The sequence below is a fragment of the Pseudorasbora parva genome, chromosome 12, assembly GCF_024679245.1.
Source record: "Pseudorasbora parva isolate DD20220531a chromosome 12, ASM2467924v1, whole genome shotgun sequence".
Lineage (NCBI taxonomy): Eukaryota > Metazoa > Chordata > Actinopteri > Cypriniformes > Gobionidae > Pseudorasbora > Pseudorasbora parva.
This window is the reverse complement of record NC_090183.1, coordinates 15,861,938-15,883,760: the sequence shown is the minus strand read 5'-3', so window position 1 is coordinate 15,883,760 and position 21,823 is coordinate 15,861,938. Positions and strand designations below refer to the sequence as shown.

Below are 21,823 nucleotides of genomic sequence, written 5' to 3'. Positions count from 1 at the left end.
GTAATGATTAAAACGACATTTAATAACAATAGGTAGGTGTGGGAAGGTCTAAACATGATATAATGTGTATGTGTTCTTAGAATGGCCTTCTCCTTTGGCTGTCCAATAATTTGTATGTCCTGCCACTCATTTTCTGCAGCTAAAGAATCCAGCCGTATGTTCTACATAATGTCTAGAGAAGGTTTTTGTCTACAGGACTGTCTCCCATGCAGAGAGTTCTCTTTTCTCCTCATGTTGTGAAAGTTATGGATTTTTCCGTTTCTCTGCCTTTATCTCCATCAAATGTTACTATCGATATAGCCTCTGATATCTTGCAGTCCAACTCGTCTGACGCCAGTCCGATACTTTCTTCATCTTCGATCCGTTGCAGATTAGGAATATTATTCAGTCTTGTAATGCCGCTTTTATCATCACATAAGTAGCCATGCTTCCCTTGGAGGGCGGGACAATAACAAGCCGGCTTATCCAGTATGCAAATACACACAGACAATGACGCCCCTACTGCAAGCTAGAATCTCCGGAAAACAAGCCGATTTTAACCTCAAAATGTATATGCTTTTAAATATACCAATACTGCTATCTCAAACAGGGAGAGGCTTCTTCGTGATTTAAACTAACAGATTCTGCCAAAAAGCAACAATCACCTATTTTGAAAATTTTTTTTTAAAAAAATGCTTCTTTCTCATGTTGCTCGAAAGTAGTGCTGCCAACTTGTGTTACTGGTTTCCGTGACGGGTCACATACATGCATTTGTAGCAGTTTCCCTTTCAGACGATACATTTATTGGAGTAGAGTATTTAAATGATTTACAATGGTTTGTGTTCGCCAATTTACTGGTACTTTGCTTCATTATTTACCTCCCAAAAAAGCATGTCTTATACCAGACACTAACTGGTAGATTGTGTTTTTAATTTGCGTGTTGTCAGTAGATCATGTGCAGAACTTTCCACTCCCATTGGTGCTTTTTTAAAAATTGCGCTCTCACGCTAATTTTCCCTGTTTAGTTATCTGGGCATTAGTCTGCCAAGACTAAACACATTAACATTCCCATATTCATTAAAATGCCAAAACAACTTAGAGAGTTGTCATGATTAAAAATAGGAAATTGTGACACAAGAGAATCTTCAAAATCCTAAAAATAATTCAGTAAATTTGTAGCCAAAACAAGGTCAAACAACCCTAGATGAATCAGAAATGGCAGCCCTCAATATTTAGAATACCGGTAAATTCAATATTTAGACAATTACAATTCCAAGGGCCAGATTCACTTTAACTGGGCAAATTAGCGTGAGAGTGCAATTCCATAGAAGTGCCAATGGGACTGGAAAGTTCTGCACATGATCTACTGACGACACACAAAGGAAAGAAAACAGACGCAGCCGGATCATTTTCATAATGACCAGAGTAATCTACAAAGAGCACATTAGCACAAATTAGCGTCTGGTTTAAAACTTGTTTCAATCTAACCATTTAAACCTGAGAATCAGATTCTTGGAAATTACAGTATATGAACCACAGAACACCAGACTAGCAGAGAACATTAACTGCATAGAAATCAATGCTGGCATGAAAACCTCTCAAGATCTCATGTTTGAACCCACAGACTTTAACAAAGTGGATATATTTAATACCACAGGAGACAATGGTGTGCAGTCCAGGGACCATCAAGAGACAGAGGCTGAGACAGAGTTACAGTGTGTGGAGGACACATATAGCATGCCAATAGAGCACAAAGGCACAGCTTTCCATCTCGAAAGTTGTGTGGAAGCAGTTGAATTGCAAGATGCTCCTTTAGTGCTGGATGGTGTAACTATGCATAGCAGAGGGCCTGTGAAAGGATTGAGTAGAGAACATGAAACACAGAACTTCTTTAAGACCAAGTTTAAAATTAAGATCCTCAACTGTGTTGTGTTATGAATTTTCACATATTTTTTTCTTTGTTTTTTTCTGATGTTTATGACAATGTGCTTTTGATCTTATTTTTAATTGAGAAATTATACTCATGATGTAATGTTGCATATGTAATCTTTAATGCAAATTAGAAAGATCCAGACATGTTTTGGACATGCAAACGCTTTCTTTCAATATTCTTTCAATATTCAGATATAAAAAAGCTTGATTTATTGAAATAAAATAAAAAATCTGCAAGCGAAACTTGAATACATTGTGATATGAGTATCAATCCAAATGCATGGACAATCAGATGCATTGCATGTTTGCCAATACTGTAGTAATCATCATCATCATCATCATAGTCAACTAAAATCAGTTATCAACACGAATAAAAAGCAAATAACACAAATATTTTATACAAGATAATATTCACATCAGTGTACATATACACCGATCAGGCATAACATTATGACAGACAGTACAGGTGAAGTAAATAAAACTGATGTCTTCATCACTGTACATGTCAGTGGGTGGGATATATTATGGGGGGGGGGGGGGGGGCGTTTGATGGAGTATTTCTGTTTTAAAAATACTCCTTCCGGTTTCTCACAAGTTTTGGAGAGTTTTTTTCGAGTATGGGTCGGCTTGACGTCGACAGAGCGGAAGGTCCTTGTATGGGCCGTACGGGCTCTTCTCCCGGAAGGGTGCGCCCGCGCGCATGACTGAGGTGAAAGAGCAAATCCACGCCCATAGACACTGCTCTCAGCTGCAGATCCAGTCGTCCGTGCAAAACTTCTGTCGCATCGCGCTCCACTTTATTCCTATGGGTGACATCAAGCGACTTCAACGCTTCAGCACAGCATTCCGGGAAGGCAGCGCTGCATTTGAACCGATTTGAACGCAGAAATGACGGGAAGCAGCACAACATCACGCTTCAGATCTCCACGGTCACTGCCGTCACAGGACTTCAGTAAATCAACAGTTACCAAAGAAGTGTGTTTTTGATGTAGCGGTGACGATAAAGGTTCGTGGTCGTGCTTTAGTAGCAGGCAGTGAGTAAAACTGCTTCAAATGTCTATGCTGTTGGCTATCGTCGCGTAAGTAAACATTTGTAAAACACACGATCGTGTATACGTTAGTTAATTTATCAATGGAGCCTGCGATCTATGGTGTGTGCTTAAATACATTTGTTTAGCTGACCAATTTAGCTGTCAGTTTGTTTATTGTAAAACCACCCAAACATAAACCTAGCGTTCTCACAAAGCGTGCTTCGTCATTCAAATGCACTAACGGTTACTCCATTGTTGTTCTAAGTATAACGTTACACTAGTCTGATGTGCAAAACCGTTTTGCTTGCTACTGCTAAGGTTTAGTCGCATACAATAGTCCATAAACCAAATCATCATAAACTGTGAGTTTACACACACAAATGTTGACAGGCCACTAAATACAGTACATACCACAGAGACGGACGTCCGACTGTTGTTGCTTCCCCTGTTCAATTTATTTTGGCCTCCGGATCTGATTCTGGATCATATCTGTATTAGTTGAATCTGATGTAGGGTAGCGTTTTCTTCTCCACGCTTGAGGACGTCACCGCTTTGTGTGCGCTCGTCATTCTTTAGCTCCGCCCACAAGATACGCCTCCAGCCGTTCGTTTTTTTTCCAGAAAGACTCGGTACAGCCTATCTTTCTTTTTTAAATATAATTAAACTAAAGACTTTTCGGAGATATGAAGGATGCAATACTACTCTATAGTTAGTCAAGATTGACATGAGATTGACTGAAACTGAGTGTTTCACCCCCCTTTAAGAAACAACTGAACATTTTGTCCTCAAAGTCGATGTGCTAGAAGCCGGAAAAATGGGCAACCATGACATGGGCCAAATTGTTATGGCTAGAGCATTTCCAAAACTTTAGCTCTTGTGTCATGTCAGAAGACATAATCAGTTTTATTTACTTCACCTGTCAGTGGTCATAATGTTATTTCTGATCTGTGTTAGAAGCTGGAAACATGGGCAAGAGTAAGGACTTGAGCAAGTTTGACATGGGCCAAATTGTTATGGCTTGAGCATTTCCAAAACTGTAGCTCTTGTGAAGGGTGCTCAGTCTGCAGTGGTCAGTATCTATCAAAAGTGGATCATTTAGGAAGGAACAGTGGTGAACCGGCGACAGGGTCATGGGTGGCCAAGGATCACTGAGGCACATGTGAAGTGAAGCCTGGCCCGTGTGTTTCAATCAAACTGATTGTAGCTCAAATTGCTCAAGTTATTGCTGGTTTTGATAGAAAGTGACTTTGACACATACCACATATCTGAGCATTGTTGGAGACCATATACATCCTTTCATGGAAAAGGCATTCCCCTGTGGCTGTGGCCTCTTTCTTTTCAACTAGTATGAGGTGTTGACTTGGCTTCCAGATTCCCAAGATCTCAATCCAAATGAGCATCTGTGGATGTGCTGAACAAACAAGTCTATTCCACAGACATCTTAGTAACATCTTACATCTGCTAACATCTTAGTGCCAGATACCATACCTTCAGGAGTCTAGTGGAGTCCATGCCTTGACCGATCAGGGCTGTTTTGGCAGCAAAAGGGGAACCAACATAATATTAGAAATGTGGTCAAAATGTCAAGTCAACTTTATTTATAAAATATAAATTATTATAATAATGTGTTAACAAGAATATAATGGAACACAATTTAATTTGCTCCAGAGATAACAGTGATCTAGCTCATTTCAATGATTTAGTTTTAATTACATGTAGTTTAATTTAGTTTAATTACATTTATTTGGATATTTAGTAGAAATTGTAGTGTCCCAAATATTATGCCTGATTGGTGTACAATGTGTATAATAATAGTGACAATATTAACACCATATATATATTAGCATATTCATGTTAAATAAAATCTGCAATTTAACTTTTTTAATTAATTACATGATATGCAGGTTATTAAATTAATTATATAGGAATATTTGTGGAAAAAAACTCAAATAAAGATAATTTCACATACAAGAGGAATACAGCTTTGAACAGACTTAGTAAATATTTTTTTATTATTATTATTTTCTTATTCCTTTTCACCACAGCAATCTATTTTGCAATGAAGTAGTGCATGTCTGGTCATGCTAAATGGATGTTAATTGCATCTATATAATTAATATATTAGTATAATTACTAATAATATAGTTAATATATTTATATAATTATTTTAGTGCTTACATTGACTCATTGTGTATGTTACATTGTCTATATGAGTCTATATGATGTGCTGTACATGTTTTTGTTTGCATGTTTCAGAGATCAGATTAAGGAAGCTGGTGGAAGAGAGAGAGAGTTTGCTTGACCAGGTGAGTTTTGTCATTTTATGCTTTTCAAGTGATTAATTGTTTTAACTGTTATTGCTGGAGATCATCTTATGAAATGCCTGTCATAAGGACTTTGTTAGCATGACATATTTTGTTGATCCTGGAACAACATTCCTGTCAAAAATTCTTATCCTAACCCTACCCCTACCCCTAAACCTAACACTACCCTTAAGTTATCCCTAAAATTAGAGGGAAATTATCAATAACACTGATGTAGAAGCATCTAACCATGGTTGTAAGTCTATACTTGTTATAAACTATAAAATTGTCCCTCAAATCTCATTGTTTGATTGGAATGTTCTTCCAGGATCATCAAAAATGTTGATCCAGGAACATTTCTTGAAATCAGATTTGTGTGTATATGCAGGTACGGAAGCTTAAAGCCACTGCAGAGCAGAAACAGAAGAATGGGACTGAAGAAATGGGAAGCACGGATGAGGATGACCTACAGAACGGTCTGGACCCTCATATCCTAGATCTGCAGAGTAAGATACACCTTTACATTTCAATCACTATCAGTCTATAGTTTTATTAATTTAGGCTGGTTTGTCATATAGAGTTTTATGACTTCAAAAATATGATTAAATTTTTTTGTTCTACAGGAGATGCTAACAGGCAGATCAGTGACCTTAAATTCAAGTTGGTCAAATCTGAGCAGGAAGTCATAGCACTTGAACAAAATGTAAGTCATTAATAAAATCAGAATCAGAACTTAGAATCTTTGCTCTTGCATTCAATTTCATCATCAGTTGCTAATAATATTCTCATTTTAAGTTTCATTTCCCTTTTGGCATTATTAATTTTGTTCTTATTGTGGTACAACCAGTTCCACAGTATTTCATGCATAACCTGTAATCTCTGTCATGTGACAGATAATTCGACTGGAGGGTCAGGTGGGCCGCTATAAGACGTCTGCTGAGACTGCGGAGAAAGTGGAAGATGAACTAAAAGTGGAGAAACGCAAGTTACAGAGAGAGGTACATTATTCAATTATTGGGGGAAAAAGAACTCTAATATTTTAGAAAACATCTTAGCAACAACAGCATTCTAAAAACAAAATATGATGTGCTAAGTTTTTGGTTAATCATTCTTACACTCAATATCATGTTAGTGAAAAAATAATAATTTAATACAATTTAAAATAAATAAATAAAATAATTGAATAAAATTTAAAATAAAATTTAACAAACCTATATTATGGTAATGGACCAACACATACATATTTGAGTAAGGCAATTTAAAAACCAATAGTTATAGTAACGTGACCTTATTTCATTTGAATCAAATAATAATATCCGTTGGAAATCGATTGGATCGTTGTGATATCTGGTTTGAACCAGTTCCCCAAATCGGACTGAACCGTCAGAAACAGCACAGATCTGCAAGTTACTCGATTCAACCTCACTTTCGGACTTTCATGGTCACTTAAATGTCCCTTGGTGCATCGTCGACATAAACACAGGATCTACTCAATGGTAATCCCAAAACAGCTATTTAACAGGAACTCCCATATCCAAACATAACAGAACATTAAACTCTTACAGATCTCCTCTCATAATAATTTTGCACAAAATAAGAATTAATTTCAACAATTACTCTCCTTATACACTCCAAATCCTCATTTCGCACATGATTGTTAATTGTATCCAAACTTAATTCTCAATTTCTTAAAGGGTACATAACACACACAGTTTCAGCCAATTCAATGTAAATCATGAGTACCTACAGAGTAGTATTCCATCCTTCATATCTCCAAAAGGTCTTTAGTTTTATCATATTTATAAAAGACAGATACGCTGTACCGAATCTTTTTGAAAATGAGCTTGTGGAGGCGTGTAGTTGATGTGGCTTAAGAGTCATAAATACACACACACAATACATCATGGCATTATCCCTGGATAACTTTTGATTTACTATACGTTCGTGTTGTTTACATTATATGCACTTACACTCCGATTGCCAACAAAACAAACATTTAATGCAGTTTCACTCACCACCTGCGTTTTCGACTAACACACACTTGCAGAACTTGCAGTTGCTGCTCCGGAAATACAAATGGAATCCACTGTTTCCTTAACGCTGGGGTATTTGGGAAGCTAAACAAGGTTATCTTTCCCCCACAACCAAAAAACACTCTTTTTTAGTGACATTGTTGATTTTGTGGTCTAAAAACAAACTGACAGCGCTACCAACAGCACGCGCTCATCCGGGAAAAGTGAAGTCATACAGGGCCATACTCTGTAAAAATGTTCCAAAAAGAATTCAAAATCTGAAGGAGTGTATTTGGCACAGAAATATGAGTCCAACTCATTTTTTTTGTATGATACAACTCATGTTTAGCATGAGAATCCAACTCTTTAACAGTGTAAATAAGTCAGAATACATGACATATCATTAGACCCCCCCCCCCCCCCCCCCACCCCAGTAAAGACAAGAGAATGTTGAGTGATAAATAGATAGTACTTCTTGAATTAATGTAATTTCTCCATTCTCAAATATTTTGAATTATTTGTTAGTATAATACTAATTTCTTTTCAGAAAACACTTGAATAAGAGATATACATTTTAGTCAAATTAACTTTATTATGATTTTCTTTTGGTATGTCCAACCCAAACACACAAGTGATTAGATTTTAGGGTATAGTTTAACCTGACAAGCCAGACCCACATCAAGATGTTTGGTCTGGGAACTCACCATTGACAGGGCTCAATCCGAGGGGCGGGATAAACGGTTGTCTTTCAAACTCCCTCTGCACGCGATTGGATAGCGCTACAACCAACCAGAGCAACGAAGGTGAAGTGGAGCTAGTTGACAGATTAAACTTTAGCCGTATCCGATCAGCAAAACTCTGAACACATCTTCCCTTTTTAAGAATGACTTCAGTGCCGTTCTTTGTTCTTTTCTCAGAGAAAAGCTCAACTCCAAGTCTTCCAGAGTCACGGTCAAAGCTGATTCGAAAGACCGCTGTTCGCCAGCTTCTGTGTTTACTAGAAGCACGCAAGCGCATCTCTGCCGTCATTATGTTAAGCCCCGCTTACCGACTCTATACACGACGTGATTGGCCTGACCAGAGTTTGGTTTTTACAGCTCAGAAGGGTATTGAGAGTTGCTAGACGACACTCACGGCAGATTAGATTTGCTGCCGCTAGGGTGCGTCTAGATTTATAGCCTAAGTATAGTTATTTATTATTTGTGATATTTACAAAGCCACTATATATTTTTTTGAGTGTTATCTAACAAGTTCCTGCTGTGTTTATTCTATAGCTGCGGTCTGCACTTGACCGTATCGATGAGCTGGAAGCAAGCAACAGCCACCTGGCGAAAAGACTAGAGAAGATGAAGGCCAATCGGAGTGCCCTACTAGCACAGCAGTGACGCCCGCCTGTGCCAACTCCGCAGTCAGCCCACGATTCCTAGCGCCCACTGGCACCAATGACCTGCCGCCAATATAAAACTAAAACTAAAATCAAATTAGCTCAATCATAATCATGCTAATTCAGACTTCAAAAATGTAAAAAAAAAAGGCTAACCGGCATGAACAGCCACCTTAATTTGTTTGCTAGTAGGATTCCAAGCGAAGGACTTATCAAAAGCAAATTCTTACTGAGGCTCATTAAAGTGACCTTTGGTTTGGATTAGCAGAATTCAGGCCCTCAATGAGCTCTCAAAACTTTTTGACATTGTTATGGATATCTGTGTCTACACACCAACGCAGCACAGGCAGAGAACATCTATGACAGCATGTTACTTTATGGAAGTATCTTGGTTCAGAGGGACTTATCTTAGCAGATCATGCACTTTATCTCTGCATCAGTATTACAATGTATTCAAATGTGTTGCTCGGAAACTGTAACACATCTTTAAGTGGAACCATTTTGCATAATGAGGTAATGGAAATTGTGTAGTCCAGATATTAAATGAATGAATGTATGCACTCATGCAGAGACAGTTGTGCATCTTGCAATGTTTTGTGCAGACAGGGAGTGTTGTTTATACTATCAACAACTTAACAACAGACATGTGCAGGATATGTGCAATATCACTTTGAACGTTTAATGGGGAATTGTTATAATGTCCATTTTGTTTTACGCCAAATCTGTGTGTGCACGTGTTGGTTCTTACTTAAATAAGGTGGACTAGCACTTTATGATGTTAGTAATTTTTGTTTACATGCTAAAATGTTGCATAAACATCCTGAGGAACTTATATTAGGACATGGTTACAAAAGACTTTGATGCAATAACAATGTTAATATAACTTTATGGAGTGTTTTTGGGTCAAAGGCAAGCTTGGAAGTATTTGAATCATTGTCCTTTAAAAAATGTTCTCAGTGGCAGCAATTCTTTTTCTTTGTTGCTTTATTGAAGCACTCTTTTTTTTCAACTAAAGTGGGCCAAACAATGAAAACACATTTTGTTTTGTTTAATATGCAGGTTTTAGATCACCTACTCGCTTTCCGTGTATAAAAACGGAGGTCTTGGTAGAAGTAGACAGACAGTATAAGCACAGAATACTGTTTCATGTCCAGTTTAAACTCAGATCATAGTGCAACAGCATATATATCATCGGAGGGCTAAATGGATATTTGAAACGTCACCAGCTTTTAAAGATACAATCTGTAATCGGAGTATTGCTTTCGAAAACATGCTGAGTTAACACAATAAATGGGAGTGCAGCTTTTTTTAAAGCTGATGGTTGTAGCACTTTTCCTAATGGTCTGTCATTTAAAGTGTGTATCATTAATCTCAATGCATTTGGGGTTTATAGATATGAAAATGGCTTTTTTAAGAAAAAGGAAATGTATTGCAATAAAGCTTTTCAGTGTAATTGACCATTACATTTACACAAATTCAGATGTACACCATTATGAAAACAGTTGTAATAATGAATGTCATGATGCATATCTGCTGGATGATTGGTTGTGGCAAGAAGATGATACGTTTTGCTGATTGTGAGCTTCACATGTATCCCTCCCCAGGGATCTGCAACCATTGGAGACAATGCACCACCTTGTTTACACACTCAGTGAACATGAACGTGTTGTTACTTAATGACTGAACTTTTGAAATAACAACCAGAGACAGACAAATTACATTGTTTACCTGTATTACAGCTCTTCTGTTTGACATGGCATAGAAAGAAATAAACTCATGCAATAACACTGGCTTTTTAGGTTGTTATTTATTTCATTCTTTTATTTTAAATATAATGAACAAGCATAACAAAATGGATCCTGCTCCCTCATTACACATGGAAGTGGTGTACATTTGAACAGCAGATGGCAGCATTACATTTTCAGCTGACAAACCGGTTCCTGGTGACATCTATGTTAAAAGTCCCAGTGAACCGGAAGTTGCTACTGATTTTATTTCAGTGCTGTGAAGTGTTTCCAAGCAAAACAGAATATTGAATAAAGGGCAGGGTTTTACTTCAGCACTCCTGAAGTTTGAATAATCACAAAATAAAAGTAAGGAAAATTAAAACAGTTATAAAAGGAATTAAAAAGAGATACACTCTCTGGGACTTCACCATACTGGTTGTCTCTTTCTAAATAATTTGTCAGACGTCTCCAGCAGATCCATAGCCTGGGAAAACCCAGACAACTTCTGGCAAATTTAGATTTGCTCTGCAAGTAGTCTGGCAAAGAGCTCATCAAACCCATCTCTTATCCGTTGATATCACGGAACCAGGAATCAGAAACGTTAGGGCGGAGCACAGCGACGGTGAAGCAGATTTTGATGGATGCCACTGTGGAACATTACTTGTTCATCTGCGTCTGTTAAAACCCGAGCAAAGAACAACACACTCAAAGCCTTCATATCTATAAAAGATGTTATTGCTTTCTCACTGACTGCATTCAACAAAAGTCTGATATATCAGCTTGCCCCTTTGATGGCTGAACGAATGGGGGTCGGACTCCGGATGCAAAGCTCATCGTCTCAGGTACCTCACACTGGACGTGCACATTATATATGCGCAAGCTCAATTTTTAATCGACTTCTGACAGAAGAGCTGCATGATGGGTGTATCTTGTAGCACAGGATGAAATCAGGAACTTCCAGAAACTTCTTAAATCACACTGCATGATCTAAATTTCTCTTCCAGAAACTTCTTAATCACGCAACTACCGATTGATCACCCGCTCAGTTTCAATTTCTAGAAACTTCTTAACCGCTGCATTTACCCACATGATCTCAATTTATCTTCCCGAAGCTTGGTCCCGCCGAAAGCACCAACAGAGGGCATTAGAACTGGACCACGGAGCAATGGAAGAAGGTGGCCTGGTCTGATGAATCACGTTTTCTTTTACATCACGTGGATTGCCGGGTACATGTGCTTTGCTTACCTGGGGAACACATGGCATCAGGATGCACTATGGGAAGAGGCAGTGTGATGATCCTACTATCCATGTGGATGTTACTTTAACACGCACCACCTACCAAAGTATTGCTGCAGACCATGTACACCCTTTTAATGGAAACAGTATTACCCGGTGACTGTGACTTTCAGCAGGATTATGCGCCCTGCCACAAAGCAAAAATGGTTCAGGAATGGTTTAAGGAGCACAACAACAAGTTTGAGGTATTGACTTGGTCTCCAAATTCCACAAATCTCAATCCAGCCAAGCACCTATGGGATGTGCTGAACAAACAAGTCCGATCTATGGAGGTCCCACCTCGAAACTTACATTAAATGATCTGCTGCTAACATGGTCCCAGATACCACAGCACATGTTCAGGGGTCTAGTCACTCGACAGGTCATGGCTGTATTTGGTAGCAAAAGGGGGACCAGCAGGTTATTAGGACATAACGTTATAACTGATCTGTATATTTATTTAATTAAATTTGATATATTTATTTAATTAAACTAATATGTTAGTTGTGTTATCCCTCATGAGAATCTATTAAATCTATTCATATATGTGAATCTATCTATCAAACTATTCGATTTATAAAATAAGTGGTAAGATAGGGAAGAGAAAATGCAGCAAAGACAATAAAATGCCCAGATGGAAGTCTTATATTCATGCTGGCAGCTGGCCCTCAGACACAGACAGCTGAACACTGGCCCCTGGAGATTTCCCTTTTCTTCCACACAACCAGCCTAGCTCTAACTGGCAGTTCTAAAGAAAATTCAGACCGGTCCTTCATAAAAGCTAATTGAAAACCCATCAATATTAACTGCACTAAATGTGGCAGGACTTCAAGCCTGATGAGCACTGAAACTTGGAAAATGATATAGTGTTAAATATATTAATGCTATAGCGTTAAATATAGTACTATTATCTACCAAGTTTCAGTAATCACCAGGCTTCCCTCTCCCTCTTACCTTTTTGTTTTTGCATATACACAAAAAAAGGCCAAGTGATTTTGACTAGGGCAAAATAGTGATGGCAAGATAACTGGGCCAGAGCTTCTCCAAAAAGGCAGAAGTGTTTCAGGTATGAGTTGGCAAATGTGGTGCAAGGAAGGACAAACGGTGAACTGGTTTCAGGGTCATTGTCTGATTAAAGCTACACTGTGTAACTTTTTAAGTTTATTCTTAGCTAAAACCACGTAGTTCTTTCAAAAATATATGTGCTCATTAATGTATATTTACTTCTTTCAAGTAATAAAGTATTCTCGTAAGTTTATAATATGCCATTGAAAATACATACGGGTGAGGGGTTCGAATGCTAGTCGCCATGTTGCCCCTCCATCAGGAGTGGAGCCTGACAGACCTGCGAAAGCTGCCGACATCCGGGAAAGGCCGTCGGCGTTGGCCATCCTGGCTCGATGTTTTACGGTGAAGTTGAAGTCCTGGAGTGCCAGGAACCACCGTGTCACCCTGGCGTTCGTCTTTTTAGCTCGAGCCATCCATTGTAGAGGAGCGTGACTGGTGGTCAGGGTGAAGTGGCGGCCGAGGAGGTAGTACCTGAGCTCCAGGACTGCCCACTTGACGGCAAACGCCTCTCTTTCCACGGTCGCATAGCCTTGTTCTGCTGGGGTCAGCTTTCGGCTGATGTAGAGCACCGGGTGTTCCTCGCCGTCGGTGACCTGGGAGAGGACGGCTCCCAACCCGGTGTCGGATGCGTCCGTCTGCAACAGGAAGGGGCGATTGAAGTCGGGGGCTCGGAGCACCGATGCCGAGGTGAGGGCCGTCTTGATGCGCTGGAACGCCGCCTCCGTTTCGGCGCCCAAGGGGACCTTCTCCGGCTACCCCTTCTTGGTCAGGCCTGTCAGGGGAGAGGCTAAGGAGGAAAAGTCAGGGATAAAGCACCAGTAGTAGCCCGCCAACCCCCAAAAGGCCCGTACCTGTGTCTTGGTGACTGGACGAAGTGCTAGGACAATCACGGTGACCTTCCTTTCTTGGGGCCGGATCAGGCCCCGTCCCACCTGATAGCCCAGGTATTTGGCCTCAGCGAGTCCTAGGTGACACTTGCGGTGGTTGGCGGTCAGCTCAGCCTGACGAAGCTCCGACAGCACCCTCCGCAGCCAATCCAGGTTGTCTTCCCACGTCTCTAAGTGTACCTCGACATCATCAAGGTAAGCTGCCGCGTACGCTTGGTGTGGCCGGAGTAGGACATCCATGAGGCGTTGGAAGGTGGCAGGGGCCCCGTGCAGGCCGAAGGGGAGGATACAGTAATGCCAATGACTGCTCGGGGTCGAGAAGGCCATCTTCGGCTTGGCCTGTTCGGAGAGGGGGACCTTCCAGTAGCCCTTGGTGAGGTCGGGGGTTGATATGTAGCACGCCCTCCCTAGGCGGTCCAGCAGCTTATCATTGGGCATTGGGTCATGCTCTAGGACGTTGGTCCGCCCGGGCAGAGGGGAGAACACCACAGAAAACTGACTGACCAGGTGCTGCAGCTCCGACTTTTGGGCCGCCGACAGCTGAGGATCAATGTCGACCACCACGGACGGGGGATCCGCGAACGCAGAGAGTTGGGGCCTGGTCCCGACCCAGCGTTTCAGGAGGTTCACATGGTATAATTGGTCCGCCTTCCTCTTCCTGGGCTGCCGGATCCAGTAGGTGACGGGACCGACCCTCTCTGTGACTGTAAACGGGCCCTGCCAGGTGGCCAGAAATTTGCAGGCGGCCATGGGGACCAGGACCAACACGTGATCCCCGTGCTGGAATATCCAGGGTTGGGTGGCCCGGTCGAAGTGCCTCCGTTGGGCCTGCTGGGCCTTGGCCAGGTGCTCCCGGATGATGGGCATCACGCGGTGAATCCGTTCCCTCATCTGGCGCACATGCTTGATGGTGGTTCGGTGTACCCCCGGCTGTTGCTCCCAGGCCTCCTTGGCGACGTCGAGCAGGCCGCGTGGCTGCCACCCGGCGCAGCATCTGCTTGAGGGTCTAAATGAAGCGCTTGATTAGCCCATCGGTCTGGGGGTGGTACACCATTGTGCGGAGCTGTTGCACCTTCAAGAGCTTGCAGAGGTCCGCCATCATCCGGGACATGAACGGGGTGCCCTGGTCAGTCAGTATCTGGGCTGGGATGCCGACCCGGCTACACAGGAGGAACAGTTCCTGGGCAATGGCCTTCGTGGTGGCTTTTCTGAGCGGGATGGCCTCTGGGTAGCGGGTGGCATAGTCCACGATGACCAAGATGTGTTCGTAGCCCTGGGCGGAATTCGGGAGCGGCCCCACCAGGTCCATTCCAATCCACTCGAAGGGTACCTCAATGAGTGGAATCAGCGGGCTGGGGGGAGGAATCCGTGGCGACGTCTGCTGGCAAGGGGGGCATGCCTGGCAGAACCGCTTCACCTCGGCCTCCAGGCCAGGCCATTGGAAGCGGTCTCGGAGCCGCTGAATGGTGTTCTGGGCCCCGAGGTGGTCTGCCATCGGATGTGCGTGGGCTATTTCAATCACGTCCTCTGTCTTGCTTCGTGGGACCACAAGGAGATTTTTTTCCTCCCCCCTTCGCTGTGCGACACAGTAAAGCAGGCCTTTCTCTATTACAAAGTGCGGAGTGGGGTGGGGTGCGGGCTGTAGGTCTTTCCCCTCCGCGCGAATGCCCCGGCCCCTGACACCTGCTGGAAGAGATCATAGAAGAGGTTAGCAGATTGGGGGGTTGACTCACCATCTCTGGGGCTGTCGAAGGCCAGCAGCACAGGACGCCGATTGGGCTTCCGCGCTGGTCGGCATTTTGGGCGATTCCCGGGCCGACTGGCAGGCTGGGTGGCGGCGGCGAGGAGGCGGTCGAAACCCGGCCAATCCCTTCCGAGCAGGACTGGAACCGGCAGATCCTCTACAATTCCCACCTCTACGGGCCAGGTGCTGGGTGCGGCCGTGATGGAGACGCGCCGCGCCGGAACTTCTCGGGTGTCGTCGTGCGCACAGACGATAGGGACCGAGGTCTTGGGCTCGTCCAGGGAAACGCGGGTTGGCATGGGCTTGTCCGGGGGCCTGGGAACCGCCGGCCTGCTTACTGGTCACGGGGTACCCTACAGCGTGTGTTGCTCCTGACGTTGCACCGACTGCCTGACTGTAGATGGCGCGGGAGAGCCCGCAGGAGGCGGTCCACTACTACGCGCTCTGTTACCTGGATGGCGGTGGGACCCTCGGCCAGTAACCAATGTTGGGCGAGTCGAGAGAGGTCCGCGGCTTGGATCTGCGGTGGTCGCCGTGGGTCGTATGCTCGCTGGGCTTCCCCTGTCAGCAGCGGTGCGACAATCCGTGCCCACTCTTCCTCTGGCCAAGCCTCTCGGGTGGCGATGGTTTCAAACATCTCAAGATACATCGCCACATCATCATTCGCTGTCATCCTCGGTAGTAATTGCGTGGCCTGGACGCGAGGGTCAAGTAGCAGAACACGTTGGCAGCCGCAGCGTGGAGCGTGAGCAACTCCCGCTCGGTGTCATCTTGCCGGGAGGCCATTTGTTCCATGATCTGCTGCTCACCTCGTGAGGTGCTTCAACAGTTCATCCATCACAGCGTGGAGGAGTGCCACCTGTGAAAAAAGAAAGGATGAGTGAGTATTTTTGAATGTGCGTCGGAAAAACCCAAAACGGAAAAAAAAAACCTCCAGGGGAAAAAATCCGCTCCACGTGAAAAACCCGGTGACTTCTTCACTCTTATGCCCGCATTCTCCACCAGTGAGAAGGGGTGAAGAAGCACACGACACAGGATGGCAGGTGAATCCCCGAAGGGTGGATTTTTATTAGTGGGATTACCAATGAAAGTGATAGTGCGGCGTGTAGTGCTCTGTGCTCGGCGTGTCTCGCTCTCTCTTGCCCTTTGGGTAGTGATGGGACATCTGAAGCGAGGCTCCGGAGCTTGTGTCGAGCAAAAAGGGGCGTTCCAGATGAAGCCCCGATTCGAGGCTTGTATCGTTTCCGTGAAAATCACGTGACGATGACAAACGAGGCCTCGTTTTCTTTTGAATACGTCATTGCTTCATTCTGAGTATCGCTTTCGGATAAAAGTGGTTCGAAACCTCGCGGCTCTTGTGGGGTTTGCAGTAGGCATTTGCATTGGTGTTGAGGTGTTGGTTGTATGTAGTAGCGATATCATTATATATCATAGCTTGTATTATATATTATATTACATTATACTTAGTTTAGTAGATTATTAGAGTAAATTATACATAGTTCAGTAGATTATTAGAGTAAATTAGCCTATATCTAGGTGTAATACCTATACTACATTATATATATATATATATATATATATATATATATATATATATATATAGCCTATATTAGTAGTGTTATTATTATATATATTATTGCTATTATTATTAATAATAATAATATTAATATAAAACTAGACTGTATTAAGGAAAGCTTTTCCCATCCCTGTTGCAGTTTGCTGTTCCAGAATTCCAGTCCCATAAGCACTGCACTACACTCCCAATCAGTGCAACACTCACAATAATTTATTTACAATCATTCTGAGCATTCACTGTCATCACTAACCTAAAGATCTACTGAATAGTTCAACACAAAGTTGTGTGTTTGTGTGAGTTGTGTGTACATAGGTTAATACAGGCAGAGTAAAATACTTTATTAATACATAGGCAATAGAAAAAGGGTGTGCCCACACTATGACAGTTTAGTTGTTCAGGATGAATAGATTTGTGTGCGATGCATTGCTTTGCACAGCAGGTGTCACTAGGGAGCACACTGTTTCATGAGGCTTCAGGTAAATGAACCTTTTGGTGAAGCAATGGGCTGGAAAGCCTCAGTGGTTCAGGAAGCCTCATTTGGCCATCACTACCTTTGGGTGCTCGCAGTGATGTGGGTCCATGCTCCTTCATCCGTGGGGGGGCTGGCTGTCACACGCTGCTCTCTGGGGACTAAATGGAGACACCAGTTAGCCGAGTCTTCTGGAGACATCTCTCACCTCTCTGGTCAATTGGCTGGCTTATGAAGACGCTGGCTGATGGGGCGCAGGTGTGGCGGCTCAGCCCGTGATGAGCGTGCACAGGTGTGACGGCTTTGTTTCCAGGGTGACGCTGACGAGCGCTCGGGACACTTGTCACTATATATATTAAAAGAAAGAAAAGTAGATCAGGATATTTTTTAACATGACATTTTAGCATTAGTGATTTTTTTCAAGTAATTCAAGTTCCAGTCAACATATTTTGTTGATCATTGAACAACATTTAGTCTTAACCTAAACCTTAATTTTATTCCTAAACCTAATCCTACCCATAACTTTTCCTAAAATCTAAGGGAATTTATATACTGATGTGTAAATAACTGAATAACTGAAGAGTAAATAATACTGGTGTAGAAGCACCTAATCCTGGCTCTGTAAGCTTGATAAACTGTAAACTTGTCCCTCAAATCTGACTGATTGATTGGAATGTTGTTCCAAGATCAATAAAGCTGTTAATCCAAGATCATGTACTGGTGAAATCACGTTCACCCAAAAAACTCTCCTTTTCATGAACATATGAATGCACTGTATAATAAACAAATGGTTAATCATTTTATAATGTAACAATTTTTGATAATCTTATAATAAAAATTACATCATGCTGTAAATATATCTATCAGTTATACCATTATGCCTTAAAGAGTTAGTTCACTCCAAAATTCTGTCATTAAGTACTCACCCTCATGTCGTATCTTAATTTGTGTTACAAAGATCAACAAAGGTCTTACAAGTTTGGAATGAAATGAGGGTGAGTAATTAATGACAGAATTAAACATTTTGGGAAAACTATCCCTTTAAGTAATTGACTCTACAGACCTACAAATAAAGCAAATGATGTAGGCCGTTGATCTTTACATTACTTCTGTTGATTGATTAAAAACTTGAATCAAGTTGTCATCATTTTTCATTTATATTTTAATTTGGTGTAATATTTGCAACACAAGAACTAAAAAACTGACAATAAACAACAGAGTAAAACAGGAGCCTCGTCATCCGGAAAGAATGAAATGACCCATGCAGGTCAAACAGAGTTACAAAGATTCAACTCATAGCTAATGGCCAATGTATATCTCTATTATATTTTATGTAACAACCACTAACTTTATGCACTAGAACATTTTCAATTGGAACCCTGATTTTTCTTTTTTACAGTGTACAGTGTTCTTTTTTAAGATCTATGATCATTAGCTAACCATGTTCTTGTGCAGGGGATGACCATGAGAGCTGGCTAACAATTTCACCTGAAATTGAGTGGTTTACAATTGTATTTATCATGGAAGTTTAGACATGAAAACAGGTACCTGAAATTTGCCATACAGGATATTTGTTTTGTTTTTTAATGTAAATGAGAGTGCCTTTGGTCTTCTATATGTACAGTAGGGGTGTAACGGTGTACAGAAGTCACTGTTGATGAAATTCGAGAGCTTCCTGACCTCTACAAAGACAGCAATATAATTAACACTTTCAAGGCCCAAATGTAGTAAATTTCACTTGAAAGTGCACTTTGTAATGTCTAAATATGTTTTACTAAAGGAATTAGACTTTCCTAACAATATTTTTTAAACACACTTAAATGGACTTTTAAATGTGCACTTTGTAATAATGTCTAAGTAAGTTTTAATTTTTTTTAATATTTATTTTATGTTTTCTGTTTCATATATTTATTGGTATGCACACAAAGGACAATGACAGCACTTGGATAACAATAACAAACATACTTGCGTACAACTTTTTTTTTTTTTAAAGATGAAAGAAAAAAAGAAAAAGAAAAATTAAAAAAAAAAAAAAATAATAATAATAATAATAATAATAAAATAAAATAATAATCAGTTAAAAAAAAAAAAAAAATTAAAAAAGGGGGGGGGGGGGAGGGGTGTGTTGGAGTGAAGCCTAGTTAGTCTGGAAAAATTGCATAAATGGTTGCCACTTATTGTAAAATTTGGCGAGATTCCCTTGTTTGGAGTATCTTATTTTTTCCAGTTTTAGAAAGGACATGACATCAGTGATCCAAAGTGTGTTGGACGGGGCAATTGTTGCTTTCCAGTTAAGAAGGAGATGGCGTCTCACTATCAAAGAAGTGAAAGCCAGGACCTCCAACTGCACTGAAGAAAAGCGGTGGTATTCTTGAGGAGTACCAAAAATGGCTATATGCGGAGAGATATCAATGGTCTTAAGGAGCACTTTAGACATTGTGTCGAAATAAGTTTGCCATATATTTTCTAGAGTTGGGCAGAAGAAAAACATATGTGCAAGATTACAGGGCGAGCCAGAACATTTGTCACAGACATCAACTATATTAGGGAAAATTTGTGAAAGTCGGGTTTTAGAAAAGTGACATCTGAACACCACTTTAAATTGTATTAAGGTCAAGCGGGCACAGATTGAGGCTTTGTGAATACCATTTAAAACACAGTCCCACCAGTCAACCTCAAAGGCCAAACCAAGCTCTTTCTCCCATGCCTCCCTCGTCCTTGTGGTTAGATGATCATCATAGGACTGGATAATACCATACACTTTTGAAATTAAAGATCTTTGTGAACAATTCAATCTTAAAAGACTGTCCCATGTCTGCTCCGGAGGAAGTTGTGGAAAGTTAGAAAATAAAGATTTTACACAGTTCCTAATTTGAAAATACCTAAAAAGATGCGAAGGTGGGAGGCTGAACTCGTTAATCAAATCTGTAAAAGAACAAAAAACCCCGTCTTTATAAAAATCCTTAAAACATTTCAGACCCTTATCATGCCATAGAGTGAAATTAGAGTCAGTAAGTGCAGGTTTGAACGCATAGTTCCTCAACAGTGGACTTGATATGGCAGGAGTAAGAAATTTAAAATGCTTCCTAAACTGAAACCAAATCTTTAATGTGGAAATGACCACTGGGTTGCTGGTAAAGCCAGAGGGGTTGACTGAGGCCGCGCCAGCCAGTATCGCCATTAAAGAGGATGAAGGACATGATTGTGTTTCCAGCTGACACCAAGGTATGTTGACCAGTTCTAGCCAGAACATAGTTTTACTTATATTTGTAGCCCAATAATAAACTTTGAAATTTGGTAGAGAGAGGCCGCCGTTAAATTTACAATTCTGAAGTACTTTTAGCGTAACTCTAGGTGTCTTACCATTCCACAAAAATTGAGATATAATTGAATCAATGCTTTTGAAAAAACTTTTAGATAAAAATATAGGTATGCACTGGAAAAGAAACAGTAGTTTTGGGAGGACATTCATTTTTACCACGTTAATTCTACCAATCAGGGAAAGAGGGAGGGGCCCCCATCTTTGGAAATCGGCCTTAATCTCAGTCAATAAGGGAGAAAAGTTTACAGCATAAAGAGACTTGTAGGACCTGGCCACATGAACCCCCAGATACTTAAATCCTGAAGGACTCAGTTTGAAGGGAATATCAGATTGAGAAAGCTGTATTGCTAGGTCATTGACCGGGTAGCATTCGCTCTTCGAGACATTGATCTTGTATCCTGAAAACGAACCGAATCTATGAAAAAAAGAAAGAATAACAGGGCACGACCCCACTGGATTTGTGACATATAGTAGCAGATCATCAGCATATAAAGAAAGTTTGAATTCAACAAGGGAACGCGTAATGCCCTTAAAAATGGGGAACGATCTCAAATAAATGGACAAAGGTTCTATTGCAAGGGCAAAGAGAAGGGGAGAAAGAGGGCAACCCTGTCTGCAGCCACGATTCAAAGGGAAAGAACTAGATTGAAAGTTATTAGTTGTAATACTGACGGAAGGTAATGTATAGAGAAGGCGTATCCATGATATAAAAACATTACCAAAACCAAATTTCCTCAAAACTGCGAACAAGTAACTCCATTCCACTCTATCGAACGCCTTTTCTGCGTCAGCAGAGATTACAACTTCTGGAGTGGCAGCAGCTCCTTTCGTATAGATAACATTTAATAATGTACGGACATTATAAAAAAGCTGACGTCCTTTTATGAAGCCTGTCTGCTCTTGAGATATAATTGTTGGAAGCACTTTCTCTAGACGACGTGCCAAAGCTTTCGCGAGAACCTTGGTATCTACATTCATCAAAGAGATAGGTCTATAAGAAGTACAAAGTTCGGGATCCTTGCCCTTTTTCAAAAGAACACTAATAGAAGCCTGTCTTAAAGTGAAAGGAAGAGAGCCATTTGACAGAGATTCTACATAAACACCATGTAACAGC

The 21,823-nt window shown here is 41.3% G+C and overlaps 1 protein-coding gene across 9 annotated transcripts in view; it reads left to right on the top strand.

Annotated features, from left to right (window-relative positions):
- Nucleotides 1-10,428, top strand: part of lrrfip1b (leucine rich repeat (in FLII) interacting protein 1b) — a 57,237-nt gene extending 46,809 nt beyond the window's left edge. For all 9 annotated transcript variants that reach the window (XM_067459327.1, XM_067459325.1, XM_067459323.1 and 6 more), the window contains 5 exons: nucleotides 5,199-5,248; nucleotides 5,634-5,751; nucleotides 5,869-5,948; nucleotides 6,139-6,243; nucleotides 8,532-10,428. In XM_067459327.1, coding sequence (XP_067315428.1) covers nucleotides 5,199-5,248; nucleotides 5,634-5,751; nucleotides 5,869-5,948; nucleotides 6,139-6,243; nucleotides 8,532-8,642 — 464 coding nt within the window. In that variant the 3' untranslated portion in view covers nucleotides 8,643-10,428. The remainder of the gene's footprint in view (nucleotides 1-5,198; nucleotides 5,249-5,633; nucleotides 5,752-5,868; nucleotides 5,949-6,138; nucleotides 6,244-8,531) is intronic.
- Nucleotides 10,429-21,823: the final 11,395 nt, after the last annotated feature.